At 35.4% G+C, this 27,327-nt stretch overlaps 1 protein-coding gene across 3 annotated transcripts in view; it reads left to right on the top strand.

Moving 5' to 3' along the window:
• EIF3E (eukaryotic translation initiation factor 3 subunit E) overlaps window positions 1-27,327 on the top strand; it is a 45,596-nt gene that overhangs the window by 17,262 nt on the left and 1,007 nt on the right. Inside the window, exons 6-13 of one of the 3 annotated variants that reach the window (XM_030937473.1) lie at window positions 903-1,028; window positions 1,694-1,818; window positions 12,543-12,669; window positions 13,478-13,579; window positions 15,292-15,401; window positions 15,730-15,789; window positions 26,557-26,659; window positions 26,944-27,078. In XM_030937473.1, coding sequence (XP_030793333.1) covers window positions 903-1,028; window positions 1,694-1,818; window positions 12,543-12,669; window positions 13,478-13,579; window positions 15,292-15,401; window positions 15,730-15,789; window positions 26,557-26,659; window positions 26,944-27,078 — 888 coding nt within the window. Of the gene's footprint in view, window positions 1-902; window positions 1,029-1,693; window positions 1,819-12,542; window positions 12,670-13,477; window positions 13,580-15,291; window positions 15,402-15,726; window positions 15,790-26,556; window positions 26,660-26,943; window positions 27,079-27,327 lie in introns of all 3 variants that reach the window. The other 2 variants (XM_030937472.1, XM_010370811.1) reach the window with 2 other exon arrangements.

Here is a 27,327-nt window from a genome sequence, read left to right as displayed (position 1 = left end):
CCTCTACTACCCTTAGTTGTTTCTACTGCTTTAGCACATCTGATTGGTTCAGAGTCAGTTTACCTACTTCTACTGCTTTGTTTTGAGGGAATCCAGCTTTGCTCATTGTTGTTAGCCTGATCATCATGAATGTTTTGAGTTTGTGACTGTTCTACCTACCAGTGGATAGAAGAGGTAGGGATGGCCCTTAGTCCCTTCTTTTTTTGGGTTAAGACTGTGGTGTAAAATTTATAGGTTTCATGATTAGAAGTGTAATTTGGGGCAAGTTACACTCTATGTATTAGTTCACGTCTTGAAAATGGGAATAAAAAATAGAGGGTTTTTGTTAGGATTACAGGAGAACACCAACTTGTATTGCTCAGTACATAATCCTTCAGTAACTATTAATTGTTAATCAGTGGGCCTGTTTTTTTTTTCCCTGTCTCCCTCTCTCCATACTGACTTCATTTGTGTCATAATTTGGAAATATTTTTTGGTTCTGTACATAATTTCTCATTACATTGTAAATGAGACTCATACGAGTCTTGATTTTCCACATCTTCATTCTAACGACAAATTACATGTGAATCTAACTTGGTTTCTGAAGTTTTAGGTGCCTGAAATTTGATTAGTTGTGTATAAATTATCTAAAGTGGGTTATAGTAAGATGATGCTGCAGTTTCCTAGTTACAAAAGTTATTTTTTATTTTCTTATCTAGACTGAATATTGAAGACCTGAGTATTTTTAGCAAAGATTTTTTGAAACAAACCAGTGTGATCCAATAAGGACTTAGATAACTACAGTTTTGTGTAGAGAGCTATAGGTCTTTTAGTAGGCTAGAGGGATACATGGTTATAGAACATACATTAAGTTTATTCTTCAAGAATATTCACAATATAATTAATTATGATTTCTTAAACAGGTTCCAGCAACAGATAGAAATGCTTTAAGTTCACTCTGGGGAAAGCTGGCCTCTGAAATCTTAATGCAGAATTGGGATGCAGCCATGGAAGACCTTACACGGTTAAAAGAGACCATAGATAATAATGTGAGTTTGACTTTTTCACAGTTATTCTCTGAAATATCTGTGTATCCTTCACCCTTTCTGATGAGGAAAAACACTATGCATTTTGGGAATAAAAAAAAATTTCAAATTAGCTTTTGTTGACCTTACAAAAATCATAGTGGCTTAACTAGTTTGACTGTCCTTGAACGAAATTGTCAAACTTCTTTTGGCTCTTAGAGAAAAAAACGTAGCCTTCATTTCTGTTACACAGTTACTGTGTCCTTTTTTTCTATGCCAGTCAAAATGACACTATGCTGTTAGTGCCAGCTATTATTGAAAGTCCTATGCAGAAGACAGTTTTCATCTACAATTATCTAATTAAACCACTTACTATGAAATGTTCAGTTTAATTCTTGCTTTTAAAATGTTTTCTGAAATGATTATAATTTATAACTTCTGTTAGAGTTTATAAATTAGAATGTCTTCAGTGGACATTACTGAATCTGTCTTTATAAACAGGGTAATAATTTGGAATATCAAGGATCATGCAGAGAGAAGGCATAGGGGATCAGACATTGATCATAATGACCCTCGTGCATGCCTTAGAAAGGGCTCATTTTTAATTACAGTTTTGAAGTTAGTGATGTTTGTCCTGCCTGTTTCTTATATATTAATATTTTTTATGTGTACATTTTTAAATCCTTTAGTCTGTGAGTTCTCCACTTCAGTCTCTTCAACAGAGAACATGGCTCATTCACTGGTCTCTGTTTGTTTTCTTCAATCACCCCAAAGGTCGCGATAATATTATTGATCTCTTCCTTTATCAGCCACAGTAAGTTATTTCACTGTGTAATTTTGGCTCTGTTTAGATAAAATTATATGGAATTGTTTAAAATATACGTTTCTCTGTCATTTGAATTTGTTGTCACCTGTTTTTTTGTTTTTTGTTTTTTTTCCTTCATGTAATAGATGTGCTTGTTATTGAAAAGCATGCGACTCTTAAGTAAATTGTTTGACAAAGTGCACCCTGAGCCTTTTAAAGTGCTATTTAAAGTGTGGTCACTGGGCCAGCAGCATAGGCATCATGTAGAATCTCAGGACTCACCCTAGAACTAAAGTTAGAATTTGCATTTTAATAAGATCCCAGGTAACTCATGTAAACATCCAAGTTTTAGAAATAAGGCTCTAGGCCATACTACTTGAATATGTGCATCCTGCAAATCTTTTTATATCATCTTTGCTCTGTCAACCCGCTTTTGTTTAATCTTTTGGTAATGAGAAATTCACTGCTTATGAACTAGACCATTCTTTTGTTAGCTAGAAATTATTTGTAAACTTTACTCTTCAGTGGAACTCAAATACCTTCTGCCCGTTATTTCTTGTTAGTTTGGAATGACAGAAAACAAGACTGCTTCATGGAAACTCTTTAGATGTTTTAAGATAATTTTTTACTCCTCTCTGCTTCCTTCAGGCTAAATATCTCTAGTTTTATTAAGTAACATAGTTTTTCAGACCCTTTAGTATTTTGATTGCCTTTTTAGATAATTTCTATTCATATTCTTACAATCTAGATCTTCATAATTGAAATTTTATTCTAGGATTGTCATCTAAACTTTATAGATTACAGTGGCAATATTAGCTCCTATTACTTGTACATACGCTTTTACTAATATAGCCTAAGATTGCAATAGCAATTTTAGCAGTCGCTTCATGGTATGAGTTATATTGTATTGACTGTATTATTGGGCAAATTTTGCAATACTTTTTTTTTTTTTTTCTCTGAGATAATGTCTGGCTCTGTTGCCCAGACTGGAGTGTAGTGGCACTATCTCAGCTGACTGCAACCTCTACCTCCTGGGCTCAAGCCATTCTCCTGCGTCAGCCTCCCAAATAGGTGGGACTACAGGCACATGCCACCATGCCTGGCTAATCTTTCTCTATTTTGTAAAAACAGGGTTTTGCTGTGTTGCCCAGGCTGGTCTCAAACTCCGGAGCTCAACCAGTTCACCTGCCTCAGCCTCCCAAAGTGCTGAGATTGTAGGCATAAGCCACTGGGCCCAGCCCTACATTAACACTCTTAGTTCATATTGTTGTTATTTGTTCATCTAAATGAAGATTTTATAGTTTCATTACGTTTTATCTTGTAGAAATGAAAGTGGCTTCATATAACAAATGAAATAATAAAAATTCTAAATCAAACGAAATACTATACACTTGGCTGATGTCTTCCAAAATCTGAAATACCATATGTGGCATTATCAGATCGGTTAACTGAGGGAGGCATCCTAGGGGGTTTTGCTTTGTTTTTACATGGTTCCATTAAAAGGATTCTGGGTCCTGATGAGTGTATTGGTCAGTATTTAAAAAGTGTGTGCATATGGGAATATATCCTCACTCTGTGGGGCAAAAATCCCCTATTTGAACATCCAGTAAAGCCTTCCTCCTTAAACATTCTAATTAGATATACACTGAAAAGCCACTGGATATTTGGAAGGAAGAGAAAAATGACATTAAAATTATATTTGGAGTATTTTTACCAGCCAATGGTTCTTAAACATTTTGCTCTTGGAACCCATTTACACTATTAAGAATTATTGAATGTAGTCTAGGTGCAGTGGCTCATGCCTGTAATTTCAGCACTTTGGAAGGCCGAGGCGGGTGGATCACCTGAGATCAGGAGTTCGAGACCAGTCATGGTCAACATGGTGAAATCCCATCTCTACTGAAAGTACAAAAATTAGCCCCACGTGGTGGCGGGCACCTGTAATTCCAGCTACTCAGGAGCCCGAAGCAGAATTGCTTGAGCCTGGGAGGCAGATGTTGCACTGAGCCTAGATCACGCCATTGCACCCCAGCCTGGACAACAAGAGCAAAGCTCTATCTCAAAAAAAAAAAAAAAGAATTATTGAATGTAATTTTCTTTGCATTAGTTTTATCTCTTGGTATATACAGTAAGTCCTCAATATTGTCTCTAGGTTCTTGGAAAATGCAACTGTAAGCAAAACAATGAATAATGAAATCATTTGTTTTTCTCATCAGCTTCATAATGAAAGAGTGTTATTTGGTTTTAAAGTTGCAGCTTCCAAGAACATACCGATTATGTTAAGTAAGGACTTAACTGTATTAAAAATCAAAACAAATAAAAAATTTTCTCATTAATGAATGGTAAATTGATTAGATTTAACACATAATAGAATTTTAACGAAAGTAACTTTAAAAATAAAATTATTGAGAAGAGTGACATTGCTTTACATTTTTGCAGACTTTCAGTTGCTGGGTTAATTGAAAACTGAGTTTTCATGCCTGCTTTCTTGCAGTCTGTTGTGATGTGTTTTAACTGTAAGATGAAAAACCTAGCTTCATGCATGTAATTGGAAAAGAAAGATGTGTTTTACTAATAATATCCTTTTCCGATAATTGTGAATATTCTTTTTTGAAGATACAGTAAAACTCAATAAGAAGTACAGATACAATAAAACTCAACAAAAAGTAGTTTTTAAAAGGTTGTTTGTAATGTAGAATCTGAAACCATGTCATTAAACTTTTTGGGATCCTAAGCTATACTGGTATTCTACTTGGAATGGATCTTTCACCCATGCATGATTTTATAGTATCATTCATTGATTGTTTGGGAAATACTTACTGGTCCAGTAAGTTATGCAGGTATTCCAGTGTGTTGACATTATACAACACCAGAAAAACCACATTCATTAACATCACTATCAAACCCATAGAAATGGTTAAGTATTGGAAAACTTTCAAGCTCCCAGTGGCTGATACAAATTTTCCAAAATTCTAGTTTTTCTTGAAAGCTCTAATTTTTATCATTTGTTTTTCTTGAAGGACAGGCTCATTTCATTTTCTAGAAAATGTCTGCACCAAATTCCCAAGTCTGAATGTCTGAATAGCTTTGGTTTGTCTGCCATTCTTTCAAGTAAAAATAGCGTTCTGTTAGAAAAGCAGCTGGTTCATCTTGTTTCTCAGTTGCACAAGTGCTTTTCCTTAAGGACAACCAAGACAGTGAAGTGCATACACAGCAGAAGCACTTTATGAATACTTGCCATTTAGTCATACAGAAGACTGGAAAGATTAGTACTTAAGGGTTGAAATTTTTAAAAATTAATTTGTGCTACCTGATTCAAGGACATAGTTGAAACTTTTTGTGTGTTTTTTAAAACTGCAAAAGTGTGGTAGTGAAAAATATAGGGATTACTAATATAGTTGGATGCCACTGCTTTGATTTACTCTAAAGTCCAAGAAGAGTTTGTTTATAGTTTAGTAATTTTTAGTAACTTAACTGAGTGATAACAACCATCACAAGCCAGTTTTAGAACATTTTTATTGCCCCAGCAAGAACCATCATGCCTATGGAACTATTTTCTTTGAACAGAGACAGCCTGTGGAAAAGAAAACTACTCAGTAGTATGATGACGTTTAGTTGTTTACAAAAGTACTGTGTTTACTGTTTCACTTGCTATAGGGTCAGATTGCTGTCTTATTTTCTGTCTTGTTAAGTCTTCTTGTCTGATTTTGATTTTTGCTTGATTCTGACTTTTTTCCTAATGGAAGTATACCCAGTTGACTTGACAAATCATTGTGTCATCCATTTTCCGGACTTCATATTCTTGAAATGGGAGAGCTACTTACTGTTGAGATTGTGTGTAATTTCCATTTGTATGTCTATAATCAGTATATGTTTTTCAGTTGTCTCTGTTAAAGATTTATGAAAAAAGTAGTTTTAATTTTTTACAGCACAGTAGGTGGTTGGTTGATTGCATGTTCAATGGATATTATATGTAGATTGTAAATCGCATACCTTTTTTTTAAATTTAATTTAATTTTATTTTTGAGACAGAGTCTCCCTGTCACCCAGGCTGAAGTGCAGTGGTATAATCTCTGCTCACTGTAAGCTCTTCCTCCCAGGTTCAGGCCGTTCTTCTGCCTAAGCCTTCCGAGTTGCTGGGACTACAGGCGCCCGCCACCGCGACCAGCTAATTTTTTTTTGTATTTTTAGTAGAGACAGGGTTTCACTATGTTAGCCAGGATGGTCTCGATCTCCTGACCTCATGATCCGCCCGCCTCGGCCTCCCAAAGTGCTGGGATTACAGGCGTGAGCCACTGCACTCGGCCATACTTTTTATTTTTAATATAAAAGTACTTTAGAGATCATGTATATGTTTGTCCTTAAAATTAAAGTTTAGATACCAGTGCAGGTTAAAGTCTCTTACGTCACATGTATTACCATTTCTGCCATAATTTATTCTGACTCTAAAATGGAGATGATTTACACATTTGAAAAGTGTTGAATTTTTAAATGTAACATAATATATAAGATAAAGTAGCAGGTGTAAGATAGAGCTGTGTTCACAGGCTATCGGAGATGAGGCTTTGCCACTAAATGTAGATGCTGTTAGGAAAAAGAATCCATTTGTAATACAATGCCCTGTTACTCTCCACTTGTAGAAAGAAAGATGCAGTGTTTCGTTTTCTAAATAAAAATAATAAAAATTTTCTAAGAAATTTCAAGTTTTACTATTAACCAATCCACTATATGATGTGTAGAATTTGTACTGTCAGACTTTTCCTGCTGTTATTTTCCTTATATTTTCTAATTAGTTCCTAGTAAGAAAACTCTTTCATGCAAGTATTTTACCTGCTTTAGCTCACTCAAGATGACCTCTAGGGTCCTCATCTGGAAATCTTCTGAAGGTCTACTTAGTGTCCTACCTGTGTTTTTGTTTTTCTCTTTTTAAAGCCTCGCCTTCATGAAATGCACTTCCCTTTTTGTTCTTTCTTGTCCAAAGCCTATCTGTTTTTGAGATCCAGCTCAGATTTACTTCCTTTGTGAAGTCATTTCAGTGTATTTTGTTTAGCTTGTACTTGATGTTTAATTACTTAAAGCTGTTAAAATAAACAAAACTTATAATAGCTTCATCTCCCCAACTTGTAAGCATACTTACCGACAGTTGTCATTTTTCTTGTTCTTGTAACATACAGTAGATACTTAAATATTAAAATTTGGTGGTATATTTTTTGTTTTGATTATTAAATTTTCTGACTTCCAATTATGAAACACTGTAGGAAAACTCCCATAAAGCTGTACAGTTGGGGAAGAATTGTGCTAGAATGAAAAAATAAACTAAAACATTTTACTTACCTAGCTTGAAATATCACTTCACAACATAAATACTGAGTCTATTATTTAAAAGAAAAAAAAGTCTAATAAAATTTGATTTCAAAACTATGAGAAGTATAGGCTGCTCTTACACAGCTTAAAATTCATACTAGTAACATAATAAGTAGTACAAGAGCATGTCTAATGAGTACATACAGTGGTATTGTACATGCCAAATACTGGAGAAGTTAGAAGCATCTAGTCCTTGAAGATAAAAATTGATCTGTCTTAAATGTGGTTGGACAGAGAGGAGAGATAAGCCAGGGAAGTAAAACAAAAGAACACACTGGTCATTGGTAGACTAACTGTTAACGTATATACCTGTAGTTTTGCTTATGTTTGAAACAAATTTATAATTGCTAATCCTTCAAGAATGTGAATTGAGATAACAAAATAATCATCTCTAATCTCCACTCCTATTCTTTCCTCTCCTTATCTATATATAGATGTATACACACCTAGATGTATATACACAGGATGGATCACTTTTGCCCTATAAAGTAGGGAGTCTGCCATGTTTTGAAGTCTGGCTGGGCATGGTAGCTCCTCCCTATAATCCCAGCTACTTGGAAGGCTGGGACAGGAAGGTCACTTGAAGCCAGGAGTTTGAAGCCTGCCTGGGTAACATAGTGAGACCTATCTCTAGAACTTTTTTTTAGAAATTAATTGGGCATTGTGGTTCACTCCTGTGGTCCCAACTACTTGGGAGGTTGGGGCAGGAGGATGGTTTGAGTCCAGGAGTTAAAGACTATAGTGAACTATGACTGTAACACTGCACTGTAGCCTAGGAGACAGAGTCAGATTCCATCTCTAAAAAGTAAAAACACCTGGAGCCTGATACCGTATACCAAGGATCTGCAAACTATGGACCATGGGCTAAAATCTGGCCTGTAACCTGTTTTTATGTCTGGCAGTCTAGAATGGCTTTTATATTTTAATTGGCTAAAAAAAATGTGAAAAGAATAATAATATCTTGTGATGTAAAAATGACATGAAATTTCAGTTTTAGTGTTCGTAACTTTTTATTGGAAAACAGTCTCTCTCTCTCTCTCTCTCTCTCTCTCTCTCTCTCTCTCTCTCTCTCTCTCTCTCTCTCTCTCGTCTGGCTGCTTTTGAACTCTAATGGTAGACTTGAGTAGTTGAGACAGAGATTATATGTTGCACTTTTGCCACTTCAAACTCTTCTCAGTTTACTACAAATCCAAGTGATGCCAGTTATACCTGGACAGTGTTTCTCATGCCCCATATTCACACTGCAACATTTTATTTATATGTTATCTTATTACCAGTGCATATTTACCCTGTCAAAACAGAGAAGTGAACTTCAAATGTGATTATAAAGCACAGTGGAGTGGAGATTTTTATTGTAGGAATTACAAAGCAAAGTACTAAACACTGTAGGTAAGCTAATAATATACATCCACATTACTGGACTATAATCACTTATCACAACTGTCACATGTTCTCAAACTGACAGGAAAGCAACTGTCAGAAAAATTATAAGTTTTAAAAATGGAATATTAGATCCCAGCAGAATTTTTTCATAAAACTTAATGAAAGTGAGGCTTCAAAGGTAAGTTTCTAGCCCAGAGCAGTGCCTCATGCCCATAGCCCCATCACTTAGGCTAAGGCAGGAGGATCACTTGAGCCTGGGAGACTGAGTGATGATCATGTCACTGCACTTCAGCCTGGGTGACAGAATGAGACCCTGCTCTAAAATTTTTTTTAAAGTTTCTGAGTGGTTCTTTCCTTTCTTTCCTTTCCTTCCTTTTCCTTTCCCTTTTCTTTTCCTATTATTTTTCTTTTTCTTTTCATCCTTTCTTGTCCTGTCCTGTCCTGTCCTGTCTGTCCATGTCTTGCTCTGTCACCCAGTCTGGAGTGCAGTGGTGGAATCTTGGTTTACTGCAGCCTCAGCTCACTCGCTCCCTGGGCTCAGATGATCCTTCCTCCCAACTCAGCCTCCTGAGTAGCTGGGACTATAGGCTCACACCACTATGCCCAGGCAGGAGTAGTACTTTTATTAGCCAAGTAAGGAAAGTCATTTACCAGTGGTGATCCAGTTAAAACATGTTTTGATTTTAGCAGCCAGAGAAATCTGTCCAGTGAAATAAACTTGTTTAAAACTATTAACCTTTCAGCGAGAACAGTTGCTCCGAGTTGAGAATATTGAGAGCATGTTGCTCCAGGGAGAGATGTGAAACTGCCCCCAACCTGTTATCAAACACTGAATGGCTCTGGAGGTTAACTTTTGCAGCAGACCTGATAATGTTTCTTAGTCTGTTCCACCTAAAATTACAAAAGTGTTCATATGTAGAATTTATATTGCAGTAAAGTCATTTCAGTGACAACATGGTATGAATTATAAGTAATAAAAAGCCACTGCTTTACACATTTTGTGTTCTGTCAGAAGTTAAAACACAAAGGGAGACTTTCATTCCTAAATAGGATTGTAGCAGATACATTTCCAAGCTCAAATTAGAGTTGCAGAAAGTTTTAGACCTTATTGCAAGCACAAAGGAAATTTCTGTATTTCAAAATTTGAACTGAAAGTGATTAATTTGCAATGTAATGACACGCTATGAGATAACACCAATATAATAGAATTGTACATGCCTTTCTAAATGTGCTCAATTGAAATAATATACTTGTCAGTTGGTGTTTGATGTCAGCATTTACTAGTGCCTGTGCATGTTTTTACTTTTTCTTTTTCTTTTTTTTTTTTGGAGATGGAGTCGTGCTCTGTCGTCCAGGCTGGAGTGCAGTGGCGCCATCTCAGCTCACTGCAACCTCCGCCTCCCGGGTTCAAGTAATTATCTTGCCTCAGCCTCCCGAGTAGCAGGGATTACATACAGGTGCCTGCCTCCACACGTGGGTAATTTTTGTATTTTTAGTAGTGATGGGGTTTCACCATGTTGGCCAGGCTGATGTCAAACTCCTGACCTCAAGTGATCCACCCACCTTGGCCTCCCAAAGCCCTGGGATTACAGGCATGAGCCACCATGCCCCGCCTACATTTTCTTTTTTCTTTTCTCTCTTTCTTTCTTTCTTTCTTTCTTTCTTTTTTTTTTTTTTTTTTTTTTTTTGAGGCGGGGACTTGCTGTGTCACCCAGGTGGGAAGTGCAGTGGTGCAGTTAACAGCTTATTGCAGCCTCGACCTCCTGAGCTCAGGTGATCCTCCACCTCAATTTTTTTGTTTTTATTTTTTTGTAGAGACAGGGTTTCACTATGTTGCCCAGGCTGGTCTTGAACTCCTAGGCTCAAGCAGTCCTCTCACCTTGGCCTCCCAGAGTGTTGGGATTATAGGCATGAGTCATGGTACCTGGCTGTTTTTACATTTTCAAGGACTAAATATGGAAAATCTCATTACAGATTACATTATCAGAAAAACATATGCAATACTTTTTAATGATATGAACCTCTAAATTTGAAGTTAATTGAGCAAAATTATTCCCAGTGAAAGAATTCCGTTGGTCTCATTAGTATACCTATATTTTGGAAATTTGTTTCCTCTCTTTTTATAGAAATATCTAGCATACTATTCTGAATTTTGCCTCTTGCCCACAAAGCCAAAAGTGTTTACTATCTAGTTCTTTACAAAAATTTTGCTGGCTTCTGAAATACACTCACATAAACAAAGAATAGATTTCCCAAATAAGGAATCCTCCAGTAAAAATAATTAAGATGTATATGGTGCGCAATAGTATAAACTTAGGATAAGTAAAAATAACATGCTATACAACAAACTGTGTATAAGAACAATATGTGTATAAATTGATTTTAGATAAATTTATGATTAGTCTCATTAATGCACACCAAAATGACCTACTTCGTCTTGGCGCAGTGGCTCAAGCCTGTAATCCCAGCACTTAGGACTCAGCAGTTCGAGACAAGCCTGGCCAATATCGTGAAAAGTTAGCCAGGTGTGGTGGTGTGCACCTGCAGTTGCAGCTACTCGGGAGGCTGAGGCAAGAGAATCTCTTGAATCTGGGAAGCGGAGGTTTCAGTGAACTGAGATGGTGCCACTGCACTCCAGCCTGGGAGACAGAGTGAGACTTCGTCTCAAAAAAATAAATAAATAAAATAAAAAAATAAAATTACCTACTTTAAAACTGATAGTAAGACAAAACAATCATGCTTTCCTGTGTTTGTACATGAGCTCTCTGGCAAGAGAAGTAATTGTTATAAATGAGCATTGCAATTAAAAAATTTTCATTTGAAACTCGAGCTTAATTTTTCAGATGATGTCATTCAACCAGTTTGTTTTTGGTGTCTTTTCCTAGAACTTATTTATTCTTGAGTGGATATTCTTTTTATACTTTGCCTCATTTAGAGGGCATTCAGGGTGGCTGAGTGGGACTAGATAGTATTGATTCTAGGGTCCTCTAAAGAGTTTAAACAACATTTTGTGGGAATCTGTAATATAATAAAATACAGATGTATTCATCATTGCCTGGGGGAACTTAGAAGATAAGGTATTGAAGCTGGACCTTGAAGGATGGCTAAGATTTAGGCTTTCAAGGGTATGCATTTGGGAGACCAATCTGTATGGAGTGATCTTGAAGAAAGAGGAAGCTGTCAATGGTAGTGTGATGGGAGATGGAGCTGGATGAGTGATTTGGGGCTTGAATATTCACCTAAGAGAAATGGACTTTATTGACAGATAATTCTGAGATAGGTATAGTGTCTGGCACTCAGAGGTGCTAAATTAATATTTATTGGGTAAATAAATAGGGAGCTTTTTGAGGAAATTAAGCAGGAGAAACAAGGGTAAACACCTAATTACAGGGCATTGTCCCATGTTGATCATCACAACAGCAAGATTTGCTAAATATTAGCCAAGACCCTGTTAATGTTTACCTAACATCTATTCCTTCCTAATTCCTACTGCTACCACTTCAACCAATGCCTTGTAATATTGTAATATTCCTTCTCCCTATTGCTTCCAGTCTTTCATCCCCTGAATTATTGAAGTGCCTGATTTTCTGATTAGTATGAGTGCTTTGCACATAGATTTTCACACGTTTTTTTCTAATAGGTGAATGAAAGTCGTCGCTCAGTGCCTTTTGGAACAGACTGACAGCATGTCAATGAGCCTTCCAAAATCCTGTTACTCAAAAATAGTAATAGGATAATTAGCCTCTTGATTGAGTCTTCCATCTCACCCCATATTAAAGAAATAGTGGCTGGCATTCTCCTCTTTTGGATTCCTGAAACTGGATTCTGTTTTTAAATTTCCTTGGAGGAGATTTTCTTATAATACTCATTATTAAGTGTTTGCAGTCTTAGGCTAGTGAAATAGTACAATCTAATGACCTGCTTTGAGAGTTTTCTTTAACTCACCCTGGGTAAGTTATTAAATAACTTTCATATTTTTTTCTTAGATATCTTAATGCAATTCAGACAATGTGTCCACACATTCTTCGCTATTTGACTACAGCAGTCATAACAAACAAGGATGTTCGGAAACGTCGGCAGGTTCTAAAAGACCTAGTTAAAGTTATTCAACAGGTAAAACTGAAATATATATATATTTTTTAAAAGTACCTAAGCTTTAGGTCTAACCTCTTTTTCTAAAGCAAGACTTAGTTCTTAAGGTAAAAATGTTTTTAAAAATAGGTGAGGAATACATGAAGTTTAGAAAAGAAGGGCCTCAAATGCGCTTTTGTTTTCCTTAAGTCCAAGATACACAAGTTGGATGTGGTGGGAATGATTATTACTGTCTGCTAGATGAACACTTAATATACATTATGTATATGTGTTTCTCTTACTGCAAAGAGTGAAGAAAATCTAGAACCTGGAGTTAGGGGGTCATTACCTGTATAATTCTAGATGGGTGAACTTTATATACAATACAGTTTCAGTAGATCCCAAGTTGGGGAAAAGGTTCAGGCAGCCATGCTGATTGATACTTAGTGAGCTTGTCAGCAAAACCCATAGTTTAGAAAAATAACTTAAATATTTATTTAAGAGTGAATTAAATACAAAGAAGTTATTGTCATTCAGTAGGGAATGAATATCCTTATGCCTGGCAAGTTTATAACTGTTTATTGACTAAGGGAGACTTGGTAGTAGGGGAATTTGAAAGCTTTCAGAATGTTTCTAGGATGAGACTTTAGAGAACTTGGTTTGAAAGACATTATAAGCTTAAGGTGTGGTCTGGAATCAGGATAGGAACAATTGCTTCGAGAAGATGCTAGGTAATTTGGCTAGAAATTAATGGTAAGGAAGGAGAAAACAAGAAGATTGGGATATTCTGGGGCAATCTGCTAAACGGTGTTGAATCAGACTTACCTTGATCATTGACTTATTTTTACAGGAGTCTTACACATATAAAGACCCAATTACAGAATTTGTTGAATGTTTATATGTTAACTTTGACTTCGATGGGGCTCAGAAAAAGCTGAGGGAATGTGAATCAGTAAGTATGAATTTTTACTTACAAACTAACACTGTTCTTAAATTTTTGGATATTGTAAAGTTAATCTTGCAGTGTCTTCCTTAAAATAATGAAGTAATTATAACAGAAATATGTTTATTAATCTTAAAGAGGCTTAAATGGCTCATGTTTATTAACCTTAAAATGGCTTAAATGGCTTATGTTTATTAATCTTAAAATGGGAATGTGCTAAAGTGATGACTTTTTTAATGTTGTTGCCATGTGTTTATCTCTTTTGTGAGGGGAGTTTGTTGAAACATTGGGGGTAAATTCAGAGATATATCCATAATTTCATGTCTTATCTCGAATGAATAAATATTTTTAATATTTCATATGTACAGGCAAGGTCACTTTGAATTGCAGGTAACAACTGTGTTTTTAATTTTGGTTCATAGGTGGGCTTATCTTTAGAATATTTCCCATGGTTGTATTTAACATTTGTGATAAACCAGGCAATTCATTGTACTTATGAATTTTATAACGGCAGTGTCTCTTGTTGTTTAGTAGAAATTAAAGTACCTTTAGAACAACTGTGGAAGAGTTAGATTATAGTTGTTTTGAATAATTAGTTACAAGTTTTAAGAAACCAAACTAAGAATTCTAACTGCTAAATGTAGTCGCATTTACCAGATTCACAAGTTACTAGTCATCAGTTTCATCATTGGAACTAGAATTTTGGCACAAAATGGGCAATTTGTTGACAAAGGTCTTATTTCTCTAAGGAAAAAAATGATCATGTAAATATCCATTCCCTGATGATTTTCTTTCTTTTTTATTTTTTTTTTGAGATGGAGTCTCGCTCTGTCACTCAGGCTGGAGTGCAGTGGCGCGATCTCGGCTCACTGCAAGCTCCGCCTCCCAGGTTCACGACATTCTCCTGCCTCAGCCTCCCAAGTAGCTGGGACTACAGGCGCCCGCCACCTCGCCTGGCTAATTTTTTGCATTTTTAGTAGAGACGGGGTTTCACCGTGTTAGCCAGGATGGTCTCGATCTCCTCATCTCGTGATTCTCCCGCCTGGGCCTCCCAAAGTGCTGGGATTACAGGCGTCAGCCACCATGCCCGGCCTCCCTGATGATTTTCAAACATTAGATGGAATAGAAAATTAGAATCCAATATGTTAATATGTTATTATCCATATATGTTAATTGGTGTTTTTTTTGTAGTCATACTTTGCATTATTAAGGTAAATATTGGTGTATATTCATTATGCTAAGTGTTTAGGTTTTGCTATTAAGAGACCTAGAGGGCACTTGGTTGCTGCTTTTGAAATTAAAATATTATCTTTTAATTACACCATCTGTGGAATAGTAGCCACCTTTTGCATTCTTTTCCTTTCTAATTTCTAAGTCTACTTAATATTACAGAAATACTCAGGGCTTTAGTCCATTTATAACTATTTTAAATAGTTGGAAGAGGTATATTATCTGCAGAGCATTTATGTGGAATAATGGATAGTACCAAACTTTGTTGTCTGAAGACTACTTTATTACTTAAAGTTATCAGAAACATTGTAGTTTTTAGGTCTTTATCTTGTAGTAGTCTTTTACTACTTATTTAAATCATTAAAGATTTGAACACAGTGTTCTAGAAAGTGCTGTGGTATAAAACTCATGATATTAGAATGGAAAAATAAAGCAGACAAAGTATTTGATTCACATTTCATCATTAATTTTTGTTGTATTTGTACATATAGGTGCTTGTGAATGACTTCTTCTTGGTGGCTTGTCTTGAGGATTTCATTGAAAATGCCCGTCTCTTCATATTTGAGACTTTCTGTCGCATCCACCAGTGTATCAGCATCAAGTAATAACACTGATTTGATTTGGGTTTTCTACTTTAAAATTCCTGGAAATTTCCATTTATTGTGAATGTATACTTAATAGAATTCCAGTTAATTGGATTTTTATTTCCCTTTGCTTTCAGAAGAACAATGAAACAATTTGATGAAATTTCTTAAAAACCTAACTTTTGCTACAGGCTCAAATCGTTTTAGCTTGAGTGGCATAATTTTTCAAAATACTAATTTGAAGGCAATATATGATTGTCAGTTGCCTTATTGAAGAGTAAATACTGTTGTACCTTTACATAAGGAGAAAAGTGAAGTAAACATTTCTAAAATGGTTTTCAGCAGCAGTACAAAGAAGGAGATACCCATTAACTTGGAAATTCTGTTGGAAGACCACTATATTTGGTAATCCTTTCCGTTTAGTTTGTATGATTTAATTACATATTTGGCTTCTCCTATAGTAAACTCCTATGACATCTTAAAATGTTGAAAGATGGAAAAATTGAGGGAAATTTATAGCACTAAATGCCCACAAGAGAAAGCTTTAAAAAAAAAAAAAAAGAAAGAAAGATGGAAAAATTATGGTGAATTTTAGTTGTAATTTCCTCTGTTTTGTGAGAAAATTTTTGGGTAAAAATTGTGAAATGTACATAACCTATTAGAAATAAATTGTACACATTAGAGTTTGAAAAATGACTAGTGCCCTTTGGGCACAGAAGAAGTCAAACATAAATGTTTAAAAACCTACTACTTTAGTGTTTGCTTCTGAGCAATTGTGCATAAAACAAATTCTTTTTCTTTAATGCCATTTGTTTTGCTTATCCGTACTTGTTTTGCCTAATTTTAGTGGGCTGTCCATTGAAGTGGTTGTCCAGAATTAGAAGTATAGTATAATCATGGGATTTTTTCCTATGGGAATTGAATCCTTGCCTTCACAGTTTTATTAGCACTTTACTATAGCTTGTAGACAGAATTTTTTAAACCTGATTCTCTTACAAATTACATGAAAATTCCTAATAATGTAATTGGTTGTGAAATAAAGAGGTAGGTATATCATATGTGGGGCTCCGGTGGACAGTAGTAACCGAATTCTTGCATTGTTCTTTATTTTTAAGGTTTGTAAGTAGGGCTTGTGAAAGAGGGATGTTAGTATTTTGGTTTCCCTTATAGAATTTTCTCCATTTCTCGTTAGAATGTGGTCATTTGGGTGTTTCTTGGTCCAGGACTGATGTAACTACTATCCCTGTTGTGGGCCTTTTGAAAGCTGACCCTTTTTTTTGCATCTTTAGCACCTAGCATACTAACTTTGTAGCACCTAATATGCTTTGTACAGTATAGTGTGAGTACACAATATAAATATTTGTTAAATAAATTTCTTCTGTTCTTTGTATTAGTGAACTTGGCATTTCTGTCAGTGATAATGCTTGTCTGCTTTGATGTTTGCTTCCAAGGTACTATTAATAAGATTTGTTCTAGCTCTTTTTCTTTAACTCTGCAACCATAGATTCATTATTTTCTTTCTTGGGATTTGGTTTGTTATATTTTAACAGGAACATAGATTAAGTGTGTGTCCTCCTTACTGAAGAGAGATGTGCAGCTCAAAGAAGTTAATAGAGTGGGAATGTTTCTATATACCTTTATGTGACATTACCTAAGAATTTTTCAAACTTTTCTCCGTGTAGATTTTTATTATTTTCTTAATCTCTGTAGTTTTATGCTAGACAAAAATCTACAAAACATTTTCAGACTAAAGTCCTAGTGGCTTTCCAGAGTTCAAAAATATTTTTTTTTCTAGTAGTAGCATTTTCTTTCACTTCAGCTCTTTAGTTTTTTTTTTTTTCAATGTTTTACTAAGATGATTAAGAGTACATGGATCAATAATGTGTGTTTTTCTTTTCTTTTTTTTTTTTTTGGAGACACAGTCCTGCACTGTTGAGTACAGTGGTACGATCTCTGCTCACTGCAACATCTGCCTCCTGGGTTCAAGAGATTCTCATGCCTCAGCCTCCCAAGTAGCTGAGATTACAGGCATGTGCCACCATGCCCAGCTAATTTTTGTACTTTTAGTAGAGATGGGGTTTCACCATGTTGGCCAGGCTTGTGTTGAACTCCTGGCCTCAAGTGATCTGCCTGCCTTGGCCTCCCAGAGTGCTGAGATTACAGGCATGAGCCACTTGCACCCAGTGTTTTTTCAAATACTATGTTAGAATTTTCAATCTGAAAGCAATCTTAGGGATCTTATAATCCAACAACAGTTACTTTTCAGGGGAAGGACTTTTCAGTAGAATTTTCTGTGGTGATGGAAATGTTTTATATCTGAAAATGTGTTTGTATGTGTTCAGTATGGTATACTTCAAAGATGGCTCACATTTCAAGATCTTGAAGCATGGCTTTTAAATCTCTATGTGTGTGACAGTGGGACTTACTTTCAAATGCAGTTATCATATATATGAATATATGTATTTATATATGTATATAAGCAGATCAAAGCAGAGCCCATTCACCTTGCCTGTCTTACAGCTCTGTTCACCTTCTCTCCTGACTCCTAAGACACCTCTTTGGAACACAATTTTACAAAACACTGACTCAGAACAACTGCATTGTTTTGTAGCCAGGAAATTTAAGGCTTAAGGACATTAAACTAGGTCTTCATAGAGCCTACACTAAAGGTGTCTGACATTCATTATACTGTACCTCACTGTAAATTCTTTTATATTGTGAACAACTTATATTTTTAGAAATGTCAGGTTTAGATTAATTTGTCATTTAGGGTATCAGTTGAGCCAGAGGATAAAGTTGAAAACCCTAAGTCAGTTTAACTCTGTGTTTCAGAATCTTTGTAGAGTTTGTTTTATAAACTCCCTGTAGCCACCCTAAACCTTTGAATCAGATTTATTGAGTAGGCTGTGCTATGATTTGCAGCAGGGCTGCTGTGCTGTATCTTGAGGGTGGTTATTCCGAAGCACAGCCAGAATCCAAAACCACTGCATTAGGTCACCAATTTTTTAGGCGTGTAATTACAGCCTGCTAAAGTAATGGAGTGAAAAAATCAATAATTCAATACCTTTATTGTATAATGAATTAAAAAGATAAGCTTCTTCGTGTTTTTAAGGATGCTGTAATGGGTTAGAAAGACAGTGGCTGGACAAAAGAAACTACCATCAGAGTGAACAGGCAGCCTACAGAATGGGAGAAAATTTGTACAATCTACCCATCTGATGAAGGGCTAATATCCAGAATCTGCAAAGAACTTAAACAGATTTACAAGAAAAAATCAAACAAACAACCCCATCAAAAAGTGGGCAAAAGATATGAACAGACAATTCTCAAAAGAAGACATTTATGCAGCCAACAGACACATGAAAAAATGCTCATCATCACTGGCCATCAGAGAAATGCAAATCAAAACCACAATGAGATACCATCTCACACCAGTTAGAATGACGATCATTAAAAAGTCAGGAAACAACAGGTGCTGGAGAGGATGTGGAGAAATAGGAACACTTTTACACTGTTGGTGGAGCTGTAAACTAGTTCAACCGTTGTGGAGGACAGTGTGTTGATACCAGAATTACCATTTGACCCAGCCATCCCATTACTGGGCATATCCCCAAGGATTATAAATCATGCTGCTATAAAGACACATGCACACATATGCTTATTGTGGCACTGTTCACAATAGCAAAGACTTGGAATCAACCCAAATGTCCATCAATGATAGACTGCATTAAGAAAATGTGTCACATATACACCGTGGAATACTATGCAGCCATAAAAAGGGATGAGTTCATGTCCTTTGTAGGGATGTGGATTAATCTAGAAACCATTACTCTGAGCAAACTGTCACAAAGACAGAAAACCAAACACCACATGTTCTCACTCATAGGAGGGAATTGAACAATGAGAACACTTGGACACAGGGTGGGGAATGTCACACACCGGGGCCTGTCGGGGGGTTGGGGGAGGAGGAAGGGATGGCATTAGGAGATACGCCTAATGTAAACGACGAGTTAACAGGTGCAGCACATCAACATGGCACATGTATACATATGTAACAGACCTGCACATTGTACACATGTACCTTAGAACTTAAAGTATAATAAAAAAAAAAAAAAGAAAAGAAAAGAAAGACAGTGGCTGGAAATAATAAGTATTTATGTTGGGATTTTATAAATACAGCAAACATTTTAATTTGGACTTCAAGGATTTGTAATCCGTGATAATGACCAACAGAGCTAAAAACTACCTTTAAACAAGATACAGGAAAAAGAATACTTTAATCTAGAGGTTTTAAACCTAGTTGTACATTGAAATCATCTGGAGAAGTAAAACAACAAGAATTTAAGCTTAAAAATAATAGATTTCCTGCTTTTATCCCAGACCTTCTGAATCAAAATCTCTGTGATGTAGGCATTGAGAATCTGGGATTAAAGCTTCTCAGTTGATTCTTTTGCAGTCGGCCTTGGGGAATCATTGCTGTAAATTAGCGATTTTATAGTACTGACAGCACATTAGAATCAAATGGGAAACTCTAAAGTAATAAACAGAAATACTAGATGACTGAGCCTAACCATTAAAATCATTTTCTGGAGGCAGACCCCAGAGACTGTGTTTTAGAAAAGGTCCTCTAAGTGACTTTGATGCAAGATCTGGCTTAAAAAAAATTTTAAAAATTAAAAAAAAAAAAGGTTTAACTGTTTATTTCGAGATGATTATATATCACTTGTACGAAATGATAAAAAGACACCCTGTGTCCTTTACTCAGTTTCTCCCATTAGTAACATCTTGCAAAACCGCAGTAAAATATAGCAGCCAAGATGTTGATGTTGATACATTCAAAATATAGAATATTTCTATCACAAGGATCCTTCAAACTGCTCTTTTATAGTGGTACCCTCTTCCCTGCCACCCTCTCCTTAATTTCTGGCAACTACTCATTTGTTCTCCATTCCTGTATTTTTATTACTTTGAGAATAAGCAAAACTTTTCTAAAAGTTAGTGTTCAGCTTCCTAAACAACAAATATGCTATGTATCATGATTAAGGTATAATTAATTAATAGCGACCTACCTAGTAGTACAGCTCTCCAAAGAAAACATTATAGATGTTAATGAGTGCCTCTTTTGGCCAAACACAGGGTAGAAAGTAGTGAGTACTTTTTCAAAGAGCTTAAAATCCAGAGGAAGAAGCAGATATTAAATAAGTGGACAAGTATAAAATTACAAATTATTGAAAATATTTGTAATTTTGGGAAATTTCAAATTTCATACATGAAATTACACATTATTAAAAGTATGTCCATATCAGTCTCTCTAGTCACTCTGCATTGGAGAACAATGGGAAGAAAATTAGATAGGGTCAGTGAATCCTGATAACTCTCTACATGGAATATCTTTAAGGCCCAAACTAGACTTTTTTCCACTGAATGCTAACTATGGTAAATTATTCCATTCACTAGTTTATGCTGGCTTGTTTTTGCCTTTAATTAGTTTAAAGTTATTTGATGTTCTGTCTTTTGAGGGAGGGGAAAGGATATGTCTCAGCTTCTTTTTCTTCCACCAAAGGACACGTTTCAAATGCTGAAAATAGTATTATAAAACCCATAATTGTTTATTAAATAACTCTTTCCATGTGTAATTTGGAACATTCTCTGTTAATAGATTTCCTGACTAAATGCCTGTAAGCACATGTGATAGCTTTATAAAAATGTATATTAAAAATGTTTTATATGTTTTTATACAACCTTATTGATCTGTAGGATAAGTTACAAATCTGTTTACCATAAAGTGTGCAACATCTGTCAAAAAAGATTACTGTGTTGGGGTTTAATTTAGTATAGCTGAATCGTTTTATCAGCTATGGTATGTGTCTGAAATTTAAAAGCTGTTCTAAAATAATTCTTGGACCAGTTTTCAATTGTAGATAAAAACAAAGTATGGAAGTAATATTTTGAATGTGTATGATAAACATGTTGGAGCGTACATGAATATAATTTCCCAATGGGGGTTACTTTAAGTTTTGAAGTTATTCTATGCTTATTTTATTAAGTTATATTTTAGGTCTTAATATTTTTCTTAAAGTTCTTATAACCATATAACAATTTACATTTAGAATGTAAATGTATGGAGATAGTTTCAAAGGCCATTATCATTGCATTTCTGCATTATCAATAAGGTTCAGTTATTTATAAGATTATAAAGAGAGATTGGAAAGTTCAGTGAGAATTTTCAGTTTTCACATAAGGATTTAGCACTTCTCAATTTTCTCCTGTTTTCTTTGTCCTATTTCCTCCCAATCATACAGTTAAACATAGTTTACACTTAACACTGACTCTTTAATTAGTTGTCTTAAACTAATTAGAGAAGACTTGGAGTACTTTTCTTTGGATATTCTGAATAGTTGGCCAACAGTCTTCAGTGAAAGCTAGACCAGAGGTTTCTATATTCGAATGGTTAAATCAACAGTATTTTGAAATAAATTGTGCCTATCAGATAAAATTTGGAAAGCCAGGTTATTCAAAGAGGTAATTAATAAGACAGGTGAAATATAGGACCTCCAGGTCCTTACTTTTCCAAGTCTTTGTTAAGATGAGAGGGTGGGGGAAGATGGTGGCTATGGGAGAGTTCAGAAAAGGAAGACCATTTAAAAGATTAGGCACTGAAAACCTGACAGAAAATCTAGAGTTGATACAACCCTAATCGGTTCCCTAAATTAAGACTTATATATCTTGTGTCCTTAAGTGGGGTCTCTGGTATTTTTTTACTTTCTGGAAACAAGGTATTATATTTTGTGCTAGAAGCATGAACATGTTTAATTAAATTGAACTGAGGATGAAAGATTTTTTTTTTGCTTTCTCTTTTGAAATAGCACTTAAGAATTCTGTACCTATCTTATTTAACATATTCAATACTGTGTTTTGTGTGTGTGCCGGTGGAGCAACAGAGCTAGTTAGGTTAAAGATATTTATAAGGGATTTACAGAACATATTTAAATATCTACCTTAAGCTGCCTACAGACAAGATTGAGATTTTTAGTGTAATCTAAATAATCTAGAAATTTGAGTGTTTAAAATCTAGATTGGACTAGATATTTTTCTCAGAAATTCTGCATTTTGATGGATTTTGTCTTTTAGTTTATTGATAAATTGAATTATTTTCAGTAACATGAGGTAGCATATTCTGGGATAAGGTAAGCCAACTTTTTGTCTTTTTAAAAATGGTTTTATTTCTCCGTAGCCACTATACCACCAGGGACAGCTTTTTATCTTCTGAGCTTTGATAGGAGATTACACTTTTATTTTAAAATCTGTACTATTCTGCATAAAATTGCTAGATTGGAAAAGAATTGTAGACCTTGATGATTTCTATTAGTCCTTTTTTTGCTTTTTTTTTTTTTTCCTTTGCTTTTTGTAGAGACAGGGTCTTGCTATGTTGCCCAGGCTGGTCTCAAATTCCCGGGTTCAAGCAGTCCTCCTTCCTTGGCCTCCCAAAGTGCTGGGATTACAGTCTTGTTAATCATTTGGTTTCTTTTACTGTGTGCATTTTCATGTTACTTAAAACAAACTAGATTATTTCCACATTCTTTAATTCAGTCACAGTGGTAATCGGTAGCTTAGATAAACTGAGATGCCATGAATAATTTACTAGTATTCCTTGGGCCTTATTTCAGGTTTTTCTTTGACTTGATTCACCTCGAAAAGTAAAGATCAACAAATAAAAGATCAACAAGCACAGTGCAAACAAAAATCCACAAAGTAACATATGGCTTAGAGCATGCAGGCATTTATGGATCTTGATGCTTGATGCAAAATTAACACCAGCTATGTTGGAATGAGACTTAGAATATGGATGTAAAGAAAGAGGGAGGGATAGAGAATTCTAGTTAGTTATTATTACATAAGATGGAATTTTTTTTTTATAGAAGCACAGGATCTTGTTCTGTCACCAAAGCTGAAGTACAGTGGTGTAATCATAGCTTACTGCAGTCTCAAACTGCTGGGCTCAAATGATACTCAGACCTTAGCCTCTCGAGTATCTGGGACTAGAGGTGCAGGCTACCATGCCTTTGTGTGTGTGTGTCCTGCTATGTGTGTGTGTGCACACGTGTGCACAGAATCTCTCTTCGTTGTTCAGACTGATCTCAAACTTCTGGCCTCAGCCTCCCAAAGTGTTGTGATTATAGGTATGAGCCACCACATCCAGCCTACAATGGAATTTTCATTCTATGGTCTTAAAAATCTAAGATTAAATATCATTTCCTTAGGTAAGTTATTCCTAAAATCTCCAGATTAGAACTGGTAGACCTTTTTGGATTTCACATACATAGCTCCTTCCACTTTTTCTTTTTTCTTTCTTTTTCTTTTTCTTTCTTTCTTTCTTTTCATTTTTTGACACGGAGGTCTCACTTTGTTGCCCATGCTGGAGTGCAGTGATGCCATCTCAGCTCACTGTAACCTCTGCCTCCCAAGATCAAGAGATGTTCAAGTCAAGACCCCCTTGACTTAAACTCTGTAAAGGTTGGCAACAGAGGATGTTTTGCCAACAGTATCTAACACGGTTTATATTTTGTTGAGTGAATGTCAATGAAGGTAAAGGATTGGTTTGGTTTGGCTGGCATGTTATATTTATGAAGGAGAATAATGGGAACTTGGAAAGTTAAAAGTGTTGAAAGGAATATGGAAATAAATTGGGTATGGTAGTCTCCCTTTATCCAAGGGGATACGTTCCAAGACCCCCAGAGGATGCTTGAAACTGCAGGTAGTACCAAACCCAATACATACTAGGTTTTTCCCTGTGCACATGTGACTATGATAAAGTTTAATTTATAAGTTGAGCACAGTAAAAGATTAACAACAATAATAATAAATTTATAACAATATGCTAGCATCACTACTCTTGTACTTCGGGGCCATTACTAGGTAAAATAATGGTTCCTTGAACATAAGCACTGTGATATCAGGGCGCTTGATCTGATAGCTGGGATAGCTACTATGTAACCGATGGGCGGGTGGCGTATACAGTGTTGATATGCAGGACAAAGGGATGATTCAAGTCCTGGGTGAGGCATTAGGACAATACAGGATATCATCATGCCAGCCAGAGCAGTGTACAATATAAAGCTTATCAGTTGCTTATTTCTGGAGTTTTCTATTTAATATTTTCAGACTGGAATTGACTGCTGATAACAGAAACCACGGAAAGTGGAACTACAGATAAGTGGGAACTACTGTAGTTGGGTTGTAGAACTAACCTGGTAGCTATGTAAGATAGATGGAAGAGACTCAAGAGGTAAAGTAGTTAGAAAACTAAGAAATAGCAATGGAGCCTGAACTAGGGTAGTGATTAGAATGGGAATCAATCAGACAGTAAATTTTTATTGTGTCCTGTGTATGAGGCATTGTGCTGCTAATTGGTAGACATAATGGCAATGAACGAGGAGGATACGGTGCTTGCACTTTGGTTACACGTATACAGTCTACCTTGGAGACAGATATTCAGTAAAACAACTATAGCAAAAATAGGTGCTATGAAAGCACCCAACTGATGTATCACAGATGAGAGAGGTGTCTTAGAAGGCTTATGAGGGTCTTATTTTAGCTGAGACCTGATAGCTTCCATGAAGATAAAAGACAGTGTATAAACACACATATATACATGCATGTATACTACATACTCTTAAATATTTTACATGCATATGTAGGTACTCTTCCATCAGCTGAACTGACTTAACCTACTTACTAAGACTGGTGTGTTTTTAATTCTGATAAATTAAGCACCGCAGTGGCCCTCTTCAACCTGATCATAAAATTGGAAAAATACAAAATGCAGATTGATTGATATCAAATAGTATTTTAGATCAAGATCTTCATGGTCTGGTGCACTCCCTCCGTCTCTTTTATCTGAAATTCAGTGTCTATATATATATAGACATATACACACACACACTATATATAGTATATAGCTCCAGGGAGTGCTCCCACAGTTTATAGCACAAACATACACAATGCCCCTCAGTTTTATTTATGTTTTTCCTGAGATTATACTTATTACTGATGCTCCTTATAGTAGGTTTACTTTTTTAAAAATTTTATTTCAGTAGCTTTTGGGGTACACTTTTTTTTTTTGTGGTTGCATGGATGAATAATATAGGGGTGAATTCTGAGATTTTAGCTCATAGCTTAGCTCCCACTTAAAAATGAGAACATAAGATTTTTGGTTTTCCACTCCTGCATTATTTCACTTAGAATAATGGCTTCCAGTTTCATCCAAGTTGCTGCAAAAGACATTATTTTCTTCCTTTTAATGGCTGAGTGGTATTCCATGGTTTGTATATACCAGATTTACTTTATCCACTCATTAGTTGATGGGCACTTAGGTTGGTTCCTAAGTGAATTCTGAATTGTGCTGCTGTAAATATATCTGTGCAAGTGTCTTTTTCATATGTCTTCTTTATACAAGGAAACCTTTATACAAAGGTTTCCTTTGTATAACCATTATATAGTTGTCCCTTGGTATCCTTGGGAGACTGGTTCTAGGACCCTCCTGGATGCCAAAATTCAGATTCTCAAGTGTCTTAATTGAAATGGGGTGATATTTTCATATAACCTATGCATATTATCCCATATACTTTCAGTCATCTCTGGGTTACTGTTAAAAATGTAAATGCTATGTAAATAGGTGTTATACTGTGTTGGTTTTTCATTTGTATTATTTTTGTATCCTTTTTTATTGTTTGTTTTTTCCTAAATATTTTCTATCCATGGTTTGCTGAATCTGAGGATGTGGGACCTGTGGATATGGAGGGCTGACTTTTAATATATCCTCATATAGAGGGAACATCATAAAACCTTTTTCTCCCTTAGATCATTACTTGTTGAGCACCTGGTAAATGTAAAGTACTGTTCTAGAAGCTGAAGGATTTCCATAAATGCAGAATGTTACCCTACCCTCAAGGATTTTACAGTCCAGTTGGTGAATGGAATAGGTCGTGCGTAGTACAAGTCAGTAGGCACAAGCACATGAACAAGTCAGACAGTAGGGGTCATGGTATATAAGAGAAAGGTGATCCAGAAATACCAAAAAGTCTCTGTGCAGAGTATGAGTCAACACTGTGTACGTAAAACTAAGTTTTTAGGCCCAGTTAATTAACATTGCTGTTTTTACTTTTTCATTAGCATGTTGGCAGATAAATTGAACATGACTCCAGAAGAAGCTGAAAGGTGGATTGTAAATTTGATTAGAAATGCAAGACTGGATGCCAAGATTGATTCTAAATTAGTGAGTATTACGTTAGCTATGCTACATACTATAAGTTCTTGATTATACTTTTGGGAATTCTTAACTAGGACATTTTATTACCTCCTTTAATAATTTATTTTGTTTTAATGTAGAACAATTTCTTTGAAGGCAACAAAAGCCTCCTTTTTTTTTCTTACTTGGTAAATATTGTCATCTCTATATAGTGCCTTAAAATATGTGCAAAGATTATGTCATGCTTATTACTCACCTGAGAAACTCTGTCATTTACATTATAGGATCAATTTCCCTGTGTTTCCTTTTAGGGTCATGTGGTTATGGGTAACAATGCAGTCTCACCCTATCAGCAAGTGATTGAAAAGACCAAAAGCCTTTCTTTTAGAAGCCAGATGTTGGCCATGAATATTGAGAAGAAACTTAATCAGAATAGCAGGTCAGAGGTAAGAACCACACATTTTTTATTCTGTCTGAGATTTAGCAACCGTGCAATTGTTACATGAGGTTTGAAAGTGTATTGATAAGAGTTGTAGCTGATTTTGTTTTTCTCTTTAAAGATATGAACATTTTAAGAAATTACTAAACAAATGAATTTTTTCTTAGATGCATTATTGTGTTCCTAGTTTATTATAACTATTTTTCTTTTGCTTTGACTCTTCAAAAAGGAATTGTGTTCCTAGTTTATTATAACT

Source organism: Rhinopithecus roxellana, chromosome 9 (genome assembly GCF_007565055.1).
Source record: "Rhinopithecus roxellana isolate Shanxi Qingling chromosome 9, ASM756505v1, whole genome shotgun sequence".
NCBI lineage: Eukaryota > Metazoa > Chordata > Mammalia > Primates > Cercopithecidae > Rhinopithecus > Rhinopithecus roxellana.
Note: the sequence above shows the minus strand (reverse complement) of the source record. Positions and strands in the feature narration are given on the sequence as shown.